Raw genomic sequence first — 11,346 nt, forward strand, 5'->3', positions numbered from 1 at the left:
GTTGTGGCTTAGATAGTATTTAATCAATTTCGTATGATAGCATATGTTAAGTTTCCGCACACTAGTTGTTTGACATATTGCTTGAATTGATTAAGTTGTAATTTGGGGGTCTAAACGTTCAAAGGTGTTTTTGTACACGTTTTTTGAACTTACAATTGGTATCAGAGCGGGTACACTGATATTGGTTTCATTACCATTGTTGGCAAACCATGATCAAAACAATATGTTTAGTCGTGTTTAGACTTGCTCAAAGTTGTATCTTTTATGTAAAGTTGGAATCGAGCTAATGCAGAAGTTACTGTGCATTTCGGCTTGGCTCGATCGATCGAAGCTTAGGCCAGATCGATTGAATGAATCTCGGGCAGAATGCATTTTTTTGCAGATTTCCATCTTAGCCCTAGTTTGTTTAAAACGTTTAGAGTTTTCTAATTTGTCCTAAGTATAAAAGGAAAACATTAGCCACATTTTAGTGTTGCTCATATTGCTGTTTGTGTAAATCTTTTGTGAGATCTAGAGTGTTAGGACATATGTGTTTCACTTGTTAAGAACATATGCCATGATTTTATGTAATTGGCTTATCCTTTGACAAAATGCACTTTACTTGTATTTGGGTAGATTTAGGATGTTTTAAATACTTCAAGAAACCTTGTTTCAAGATGAAGTATTGAAGCTTTCAAGTCTGTTCAAGAAAACAAGTTTAGAGTGCAAAATCATTAAAGCTCAACAGCTGGTCGACAGCTGCATCTATCGAGCTTAAGGAAGCTGTTCTATATTCGGTGTGCTTGACACCTGCTATCTGTCGCGGTTTAAGATTTTCAGAATTTCAATATGATTTTCTTGGGATCCATGAATATGTCTTTGGGCCTTCTTTTCTCCTAAACCTAGACATATAAAAGGATCAGTTTTAGGGCCGTCAAAGTGTTTACAAGTTGTACAAGTTTTGAGAAAACTCTGTTCAAGCAAATTGTGACTGGAGACGAAGTTCCTGCCCTAGTTCATCTCTTTCTCTTGAAGAAGTTGTTGTGTATGTGCACCAAAGGGTTTTATGACCAAACATCTTCTTGATCTTCATCGTGTGGATGAACTGAAGAACTTTGCAACCAACAACCTTCTTAGTTGGTGATTGAAGTCGCGTACTGGGATCCGCGCAATTGGTTGGTCACATACTGGGAGTCGTGCATCTGAAAGGGAAACTGTCACTACAGAACAAGTTCAATTGGGTATTGGGGTAAGGGTTCAACTATAGGTTGGTAAGGTACTTGGATTCCTTTACTTGTAACCACTTGTTGTGATAATAGTGGAGTTTCGGGAGTGGTGACCTGAAAATCACCCCGTGAGGTTTTTGCCATTAGGTTTTCCCCGTTCGTAAACAAATCACTGTGTCATTTATTTTCCACTGCGTATTTAGTTTATTGGTGATTTGTTTGTGCTATCGCGCGTTTGCATGATAAATTGATTAATTAATAACTTGGCTATTTAATTAATTAATTTCTATCACAAGGGCTCATTCAGATTGTGGCCTATCATAGAGGAGCTTTCCTTTACACAAACTTAGGGTTTTCAAGGAGGAGATATTATCTACACCTTGATAATCAATTCAGTTGTTGCTACTGAAGTTTAAAGAAACACAAGTAGGTGTGCTTGTATCTGGTGGTGAATCCAAGAAAGAAGAAGTCTGTGGATTCAGAGCTCGCACATGGTCATGTCAGTAAGTTTTACTGGTGGGTAGTAATAAGAAGTTGAGCGTGGGGACTTGTAAGTCTTATTGTATGAACTTTGATTCTTTCAAGATAGTGGATTCAAGTTTACCTTAAGGATAGTTAGGTTAAATCTTTCCCAGGTTTTTACCGGTTTGGTTTCCTGGGTGATCATATCTTTGTGTTATTTATCTTTCCACTGCTATGCATGATATGATTGTTTGATTGTGATAACCTAGTTTTGTTAAAATTGAACTAAGTAACAACTTGGCTAATTACCTAGGTTAATCCAATTGTGTTTTTAAGGGGTCTAAAAACCATCAAGTGGTATCAGAGCGGGTTACTCTCTTGTTGTTAATCTTTTGATCACTGTTGAGGTCTAAAAAGGGTCATAGTGAAATAAGCCCAAAAAGAATAAGTCAAACCCAAAAGAAAAATTCAAGCTAAGCCCAAAGTAGTCGATACAGGAGACCCATGAGGGAATAAGAGAAAGGCCCAAAGGATCTTGAAGCCCAGAAAAAAAAAAAGAGAGAAGCATCCAAAAGAAAGAGAGGACCACGACAAAGGATGAGAAGCAAAGAGCCTCAGGAACCATCAATAGGCGCGGATCCCTTCAGGCACAAAGAAAAAAAAGGAAGACTAGGATAGCTCGATGGAAAAAGACAGAAGAAGAAAAAAAAAAAAAAAAAAAAAAAAAAAAAAGCGCGAGTGACCTCTCATGGTACAGACAGAAAAGGCCTCGGGGAACCAGGACAGGGAAGAAGAATGATAACAAACAACTTTCAAAATATCAGAGCAGGATTCCGCCCAAATAGGAAAAAAAGGGAAAAGTGGAAGACGCCAGAAATGGGGATGCCGAGAAGGGCATACCTCAGCACGTCCCAAAGAAGATGGCCAACCAGGAACTTTCAAAAGAATCAGAGCTGAAAGAAGGAAAGAATGAGAAAAAACGGAAAAGAAGCTTACCGAGATGATGGGAACAGGACATGCTCTATTTGCAAAAGAACAAAACAGGGGAACCAATAGTTCCCCGGGAAGACCAAAAAACTCCATTATAAAAGAAGGGGATGGGTTGTGAAGAAAAGGCAGCGAAAAAAAAGAAAGAAACACAAGAAAGAAGAAATTCTCCAGGAAAAAACTATCAGAAAATTTGTGCAGAAAGGAAAATACTAAGGGAAAAACAAGTATTGCTTCCCGGTATCCTGTAAAAGCCACTATTGCACAAACTCGGATTCAATGAGAATCAAACTTTGCAAGTTTTGAAGGCTGAAATAGCCATTCAAGACTGCAATTTTTTAGCTTGATTGAACCTTGTATCACGTCCTAGTGAGCTTTCTGTAATCAAACAGATAATGTATTAATGAAACATTGCTTCATATTTCCCAGGATCCCCACAGCACTAATTTTTATCGCTTTGCTAATCCTGTTTCTTTCCTTCTGAATTTACCTTGTTAATTTTTGGCACTCTTCGATATCCTTGTTTGTCATTTTCTTTATATTGTCAGGAGTATTCTCTGCATCCCACTTGATTCTTAAACAGCTCGTTAGCTACGGTGAGTCAAGGCCCGGTCCACCAAATCCTCCTTTTCATTTAGGCCCGGGATCCTTGGGCCTGAGTGTCACGAAAAGGGCACTCTCACAATCACTGAGCTGATCTTTGACCCCTGTTGTCATGGAACACGGATACTCTCTTGTTATTCTTCCTAATTTTGATGGGAATAATTATGCTTATTGGAAAGTAAGGATGAAAGCATTCCTGAAATCGATTAATGAGAAAGTTTGGTACTCCATTGAATATGGATGGGAGAAGCCCACTACTTCTATTAGTGAATAGCAAACTTCTCAAAAAGAAGCAGTCGTGTTCAATAGCAAGGCTATGAATGCTATCTTTAATGCTGTTTTCATGGAGGAATTTAAGAGAATTTCTAATGTTGAGGTTGCTTATACTGCTTGGAATATCCTCCAGACTGTGCATGAAGGCAAAAAGGCTATCAAAATCAATAAATGTAGCAATTAACTTCAAAATTTAAAAGCATTAGGATGTCTGATGATGAATCTTTTGATGAATTCTATGCTAAACTGAATGATATTGTTAATTTTGCTTTTAACTAGGGTGAAATTTATGATCAACCTAAAATTGTTAGGAAGATTCTTAGATCTTTAACTGAAGACTTTAGACCCAAGGTGACTGCCATTACTGAGAGCAAGGATGTGGACTCCATCTCTGTTGATGAACTTGTAGGATCTCTTCAATCCTATGAATTGGACCAACCCAAAATTAACAAATCCAAATCAATGGCTCTTAAGTCAGTTGATGATGTTAAGGTTGGTGGATTTGATGATAAGCTCTCTGTTACAGAGATTGCTTATCTTGCCAAGAATTTTAGAAACTTTCTTAGGAATAGTAACAGAAAGGTAAGAGGCACGAACACTACTGAACCTAGAAACTTTAGGAGGAATGATCCCACTAAGGTTAACAATAATGATAAACCTAGAGAAAAAGTAGGTCAATCTTCTAATAATTCTATGGGTCCTCAGTGTTTTGGATGTCAAGGGTATGATCACATGAAATCTGAATGTCCTACCTATTTGAACTCTAAGGGTAAGGCTATGGCTGTAACCCTTAGGCTCTGCTTGGGAGGAGGGAATAGAATGAAATAGAATGGAATGAAAAGAATATTTTTAGAATATTCTTCCATCCCTCTTGCTTGAGAGTTTTAACAGAGGGAATGGACTTTCCATTCCCTTGTTTGCGAGTTTAGGTGGGAGGGAATGGAATGGTTAAGAGAGAATACTCATTCCCTTCTAAGCCCTCAAAATCTCAAATTTTTGTTCCCCCCAAATTGAGAAGAATAGGAGGGAATGGATTTAGGTTTAATGAAAATTTTATTGAAATTCCTAAATTACCCCTTGAATCTTAGCCCTATGTATTCTCAACCAAACCAGCAGTACCAATATTTTTGCTCTCTCTTTGTTGCTCCTTTCTCACGCTGCTGTTAATCACAACCAACCGTACCAATATTTTTGCTATCTCTTTGCTGCTCCTTTCTCACGCTACTGCTAATCCCAACTGTGAGTTTTTCAATTGTTTTGATTTCATTGATTTATTTACTATTAAAAAGTTTTTCAATTGTTTTGCTTTCATTGTTTCAATTGTTTTGTTTTGCTTTTTTTTTTTTTTTTCCCTTTCATTCCCCTGTATTCAGTATGCTGGAACAGGGTACATATTCTGTAAATTACGTGAAACAACCATGTTATATGACTAGATTGTAGTGGTGGCTTGCCGAACACCTGTTTGAACAGGTTTAAATTGCTTATTTGCTTATTGCCGAACACTTGTATACATCAACAAACACAGCACAGAAAAAAAAAAAAATATATATATATATATATATATATATATACTCCCATTGTTTGAATCTCCCCAGTTTACCCGTTTATGTTGAGCTAGGCATAAAAGCATGTAGACACAACCAGCATTTAAAGCTATAGGTTTAACATTCCATCAGAAGGGTCATGCTCAACTGCTGAAGCAAAATCCGATACTGAAACATAGTGAAAGTTTGTACATGCAATGAAAATCAATTTGCTTCATCTAGTTTTATGTTGCCATTGCTATCACTGTAGATGGAAGAAGAAAATTTACTTTTTGTCTTGTCATCCCCTTTTTGTCTTGTTATCCCCTTTTTGTCTTTTTATTTTGGTCTCTTGAGAAAGAAAGACATGTCTTGAACCAAAGGATTTAAGAGGCAGAATCCAAAGTGTTGAAATGGCTTGAATTTTAAATGCTATCTTGCATGAATTGTGAAAGAAAATGGCAAGGAACAACACCAACTTGAACTATATTCATGCATAGCCGAAATGTTTGACTCCATAGGCAATAAATGAAAGCATGACTATGTTAGAAAGTATGCAATTCAATCAGGGCTGGCTCAACAATTTTGGGGGCCTTAAGCAAAAATTTTAAGTAATTCTTTTTCTAACTTTAAAGTTTAAATTTGTACAAATAAAAATTAATTTATTACATGATTTAATAAATTAATATTATTATAATACAAATGAGTTGATATAATATACATCAAATAATTAATTGAAGTGATAATTTATAATAATTGATAAAGTAAGAGTTTGCATTTAAAAAAAAAAAATGTGATAACTTATTAATTAGCGTGGAGTTGTGTGGAGGCTAGCTTAGCTTAGGCCTTGTAATGTGTTGGGGGCTTGTGGACAAGACTGCACAGTGCTATGTGCATTGTACAGTTTTTTTTTTTTTTTTTTTTTTTGAAATATATATATTGCATGAGTAAATTACAGGTGTGTTTAAACAAAGACGTGGTTAGTGCCACCTCAGCTTAGAGTAGCCAGCCCGAACACATTCTAGTGTTGAGCATAATAAAGTGCCACACGTATAAAAATAAACATGCAATATAAGTGTGAAGACTTAAAGACTATAGCCCTTTTGGGCTTTGGCGCACTCTCAGGTGCTAGTGGACGTTTTGCAGAGTTCCTGGTGCACTGTCATTGTGCAGTGTACTGTATTTTAGGATACAATGTGACTTTTTTAATGCATTTTATTGACAAATAAAAATGCTTAAATTTTTTTTAATTAAAATATATAGATAAATATATTATATATATAACTTTTTTTATTTTTTACAAGTGGGGGCCTTTTTTTATTTGGGGGCCTTAGGCGATTGCATCAATTGCTTATATGGTTTAGCCGGCCCTGAATTCAACATGTAAGCTTGCGTGAAGAAACACAACACTCATGCATTGAATGTTGCATGGATTGCTTGGCCACTATTGTTGACTTCCTTAACAATAAAAGTCTCTCATGTGCTGAAATTTTTGATATTTTTGCTGAACATCTAGCTATAAATAGATGTGAGGAAGAGATAGTTCCTGCGTGAGACAGAGAGATAGAAAAGAACTTCTTTTGTGTGTGCACCAGAGTTAGGAAGTTGATGTGTCTTGCAATTTGTCAAAATACAATAGGGTGTTCTCTATTCTTTTGCTCTATTATGTGTGCTTTAATTCCTGTCATTGTCTTTTGTGTTAATGAATGCTAATGTTTATAGTTAAACAATTTTATTTTTAAATTAGTTGTAACACATTCATAATTAGTTAGACTAATAATGTAAATATTTTTTTAGAAAATGTGCCCATAATTTTTTAAGTTAGACTGATAATATAACTATTTTTTTACATAGATGGATTTGAATGATGAGGTACTTAAGACCATAATTTTTTCGGACTTTATGCGAAAACTAGCCTTGGTTCATGCTGCATGCCGTTATTTGTGTTACATTATCCATCAAAGGCAACGACTAAAAAGAAGTCGTGTTACCCACATTCCTACACAATCAGCCATAGAAAAACAAAAAGTTCGTGATGAAATAATGTCTCGACTTAGGAATAGTGAAAAATGCTATGATGTAATACGCATGGGTCCACAAGCTTTTCAAGGTTTGTGTGACATTTTGCGGAGAGATGGTGATCTTCATGACACACAGCGTGCCACAGTTGAAGAGCAAGTTGGCAAGTTTCTTCACATGCTAGCACATAATCAGACGCATCGTACAATGTCCTTTTTTTGTCGTTCCCATGAGACCATTAGTTGCCATTTTCATAACGTGTTAAGATCAATAATTATGTTAGAGGATCAATTCCTTCGACAACCTGATGGAACCCAAGTGCCACTTGAAATACTACAAAGTAGTAGGTTCTACCCATATTTTAAGGTAAATATATCATGCATATAATTTATATTTGATAGTAGTTTAGTACAAATATATTTTAAGGTAAATATTTTTAAGAGATAATGTTAATCTCAGGATTGTATTGGGGCACTTGATGGAACACATGTTCGTGTCAATTTGTCTAATGAGGATGCACCAAGATATCGGGGTAGGAAGGGTTACACAACACAAAATGTGTTGGCAGCATGCTCATTTGATTTAAAATTCACATATGTATTACCAGGTTGGGAAGGAACTGCTTCTGATTCAAGAATAATAAAGAATACTTTAACTAGAAACGATAACTTGAAAATCCCACAAGGTAAATTTAATTCAAATACGTATTAGGGTGTATTCTTTATAATTAAAAAATTTGTAGTATATAATTAATGGTTATTATTGTTTATTAGGTAAATATTATCTTGTTGATGCGGGATACATGAATAGAAGTCGTCTGATTGCACCTCATAGGGGAGTGCGTTATCATTTAAAAGAGTACTTTGTTCGTCCCCTTGAAAATGCTAAAGAATTGTTTAATTTGCGACATGCATCATTGCGTACTGCTATTGAAAGAGCATTTGGTGTACTTAAAAAGAGATTTCCTATCATAGCAAGTACTATAGAGCCTAATTATTGTGTTGACACACAAAATGAAATCATTTTAACATGTTGCATACTTCATAATTATTTAATGGGTGTCGATCCTGATGAAAGTCTTATTGCTGAAGTTGATGAAGAGGTTTTGCATTCTCATCGTGAACGTGTGGCCCCTACTTCAAGAGAAGATGATGAGGATGCTAGGCAAGGAGATATTATAAGAGATTCTATAGCATTAGCCATGTGGCAAAACTATGTCCAAATGTGATAGCTTTTGGGTTTATTGTTGTCATGTCATTTAAGAATATGCTATGTTTCAATTACTTAGATCTAAATGTTATGCAAATTTCTCTTTTAATTTTGATATTGCTCTCTATCTTTTGATAATTAATATTAATATTTACACAATATTTTATATGTGTTTTTTGTCCTATTAATTATAGCATGGGTAAGATATCAAAGAAGAATGGTGGAGATCCAAGCAAAGAAGTACAATGGAGTAGTGTTATGGATGATGCTTTAGTGGATGCTTTTTTACATCAGGTGATCATAGGTGGTAGAGTTAATGGAACTTTTACCTATAAGGCATATGATGACATAGTGAAAGAGCTGGTTGAAAAATTTGACATGGAGATCAACAAGGATAAGGTGAAAAATCGACAGAAGACACTGAAAAAGAATTTTCATGAATGCTATGACATATTTAAAGATGGATTGAGTGGTTTTGGATGGAATGATTCTTTAAATATGTGGACAGCTGAACCAGAAGTTTGGGAGCCACTCATAGTGGTAAATTACCATTTTTTGTGAGTTTAATTTTGTATTACATAATTATATCTGTTGTTTAACCATTTGTATTGGTTTGTAACAGTCTAAACTTGCAGCCAAGAAGTGGATGGCAACACCTATACCTAATTACTCTAAGATGGCACAACTTTGGGCTAAAGATAGAGCAAAAGGTGATCATGCTGAAATTGCAAAGGAGAAACATGCTAGGTATACTGCATCTACCACTATTGATGAGATTGATAATTTGATATCTCAAAATGAAGTTTCTTTGGAGAATTTTGAAGTGGAAAATGATCAGAGGTCACCAGAAATTAATGTTGCACGTTCTCGAGTGTTATCACAAGATGCAATGTCTTCTAAAAGCAAGAAAAGACGACTAGCAGAAGATGATGAACTCGGGAATGTAATTTCCCAATCATTTGATAATGTATCAAAGGCAATTGATAGGGCGACTGAGGTTATGGCAAAGTGCTTTTCAAAGTCATATGGAGCAGAAGTTCACACAGCTTTGGGCATATTGGACTTAGATCCAATATCGAAGATTGAGGCCTACATATTTTTGATGGAAAATCCAACATATAAGGAGATGTTCTTTGGTTGCCTAGATCATGAGCGCAAATGTGTCTTATTGACACTGATGTCTAGGTCTAAAAACTAAAAAAAGTGTGGGATTTTTTGGCCAACCTGAGTTTTGGAATGGATTATGTTATTTTGTTTTATTTTAGCAAGACTCATTACTGGAGTTTTTTTTTTTTTTTAAAGATATTTTTTTGCATTGTGTTGAGGTCTAAAAAGGGTCATAGTGAAATAAGCCCAAAAAGAATAAGTCAAGCCTAAAAGAAAAATTCAAGCTAAGCCCAAAGTAGTAGATACAGGAGACCCATGAGGGAATAAGAGAAAGGCCCAGAGGATCCTGAAGCCCAGAAAAAAAAAAAAAAAAAAAAAAAAGAGAGAAGCATCCAAAAGAAAGAGAGGACCATGGCAAAGGATGATAAGCAAGGAGCCTCAGGAACCATTAATAGGCACGGATCCCTTCAGGCACAAAGAAAAAAAAGGAAGACTGGGACAGCTCGATGGAAAAAGACAGAAGAAGAAAACAAGAAAAAAAAAAAAAAAAAAAAAAAGCGCGAGCAACCTCTTATGGCACAGACAGAAAAGGCCTCGGGGAACCAGGACAGGGAAGAAGAATGATAACAAACAACTTTCAAAATGACAGAGCAGGATTCTGCCCAAATAGGAAAAAAAGGGAAAAGTGCAAGACGCCAGAAATGGGGATGTCGAGAAGGGCATACCTCAGCACGTCCCAAAGAAGATGGCCAACCAGGAACTTTCAAAAGAATCAGAGCTGAAAGAAGGAAAGAATGAGAAAAAACGGAAAAGGGGCTTACTGAGACGATGGGAACAGGACATGCTCTGTTTGCAAAAGAGCAAAACAGGGGAACCAACGGTTCCCTGGGAAGACAAAAAAACTCCATTATAAAAGGAGGGGATGGGTTGTGAAGAAAAGGCAGCGAAAAAAAAGAAAGAAACACAAGAAAGAAGAAATTCTCCAGGAAAAAACTATCAAAAAATCTGTGCAGAAAGGAAAATACTAAGGGAAAAACAAGTATTGCTTCCCGGCATCCTGTAAAAGCCACTATTGCACATACTCGGATTCAACGAAAATCAAACTTTGCAAGTTTTGAAGGCTGAAATAGCCATTCAAGACTGTAATTTTTTGAGCTTCATTGAACCTTGTATCACGTCCTAGTGAGCTTTCTGTAATCAACCAGATAATGTATTAATGAAACATTGCTTCATATTTCCCAGGATCCCCATAGCACTAATTTTTATCGCTTTGCTAATCCTGTTTCTTTCCTTCTGAATTTACCTTGTTAATTTTTGGCACTCTTCGATATCCTTGTTTGTCATTTTCTTTATATTGTCAGGAGTATTCTCTGCACCCCACTTGATTCTTAAGCAGCTCGTTAGCTGTGGTGAGTCAAGGCCCGGTCCACCAAATCCTCCTTTTCATTTAGGCCCGGGATCCTTGGGCCTGAGTGTCACAAAAAGGGCACTCTCACATTTTGGCGACTTCACTAGGGACTGGGCAAAGAAGAAGGAAGAAGCAACCCCTTCACAGAGAATGCCTCCAAGAAAAAGAAACAGCAAAGGAACTAATGTGCCACCTACGGCCTCTGAGCTCGTAGGAGAAAATGAGGTAGCTTCCAGGCAAGGAGGTGGGATACCCTTGGTAGAACAGGAGGTTGTGTCAGAACAAAGACACGCAAGACAGGGACCAGACCTCATGGCCAGGATGACAGCAATGTTAAAGGATATGGAGCAAGAAATTCGTCTTCTCAAAGAGGGCAGGACACAGGAAATCAGAGACAATGTTCCCTCTACTGGCCACCAAGATGGGACGCAGCCAGAAGGAGGGTCAGCAGTGGGAGGAAGAGCCAACCCTCAGTACTTGACACTGGCAGATGTCAATGCCCTCCTGGAGCAAGAAAGGGAAAAACTCTCAAGGATCCCCAAGCAATTCT

General features: G+C 36.6%; 2 protein-coding genes across 2 annotated transcripts; both read left to right on the plus strand.

Moving 5' to 3' along the window:
• The first annotated feature begins 7,141 nt into the window (after positions 1-7,141).
• Positions 7,142-8,300, plus strand: LOC115964575. The gene is made up of 4 exons (XM_031083859.1): positions 7,142-7,235; positions 7,356-7,438; positions 7,532-7,757; positions 7,846-8,300. The coding sequence occupies exons 1-4, from the start codon at positions 7,142-7,144 to the stop codon at positions 8,298-8,300; spliced, it is 858 nt and encodes a 285-aa protein (XP_030939719.1).
• Positions 8,301-8,476: 176 nt separating this feature from the next.
• On the plus strand, positions 8,477-9,479 carry LOC115964576. Its single transcript, XM_031083860.1, has 2 exons — positions 8,477-8,821; positions 8,904-9,479. Exons 1-2 carry the CDS (start codon positions 8,477-8,479, stop codon positions 9,477-9,479), a joined length of 921 nt encoding a protein of 306 aa, XP_030939720.1.
• Positions 9,480-11,346: the final 1,867 nt, after the last annotated feature.

The sequence above is a fragment of the Quercus lobata genome, chromosome 10 (genome assembly GCF_001633185.2).
Source record: "Quercus lobata isolate SW786 chromosome 10, ValleyOak3.0 Primary Assembly, whole genome shotgun sequence".
Taxonomy (NCBI): Eukaryota; Viridiplantae; Streptophyta; class Magnoliopsida; order Fagales; family Fagaceae; genus Quercus; species Quercus lobata.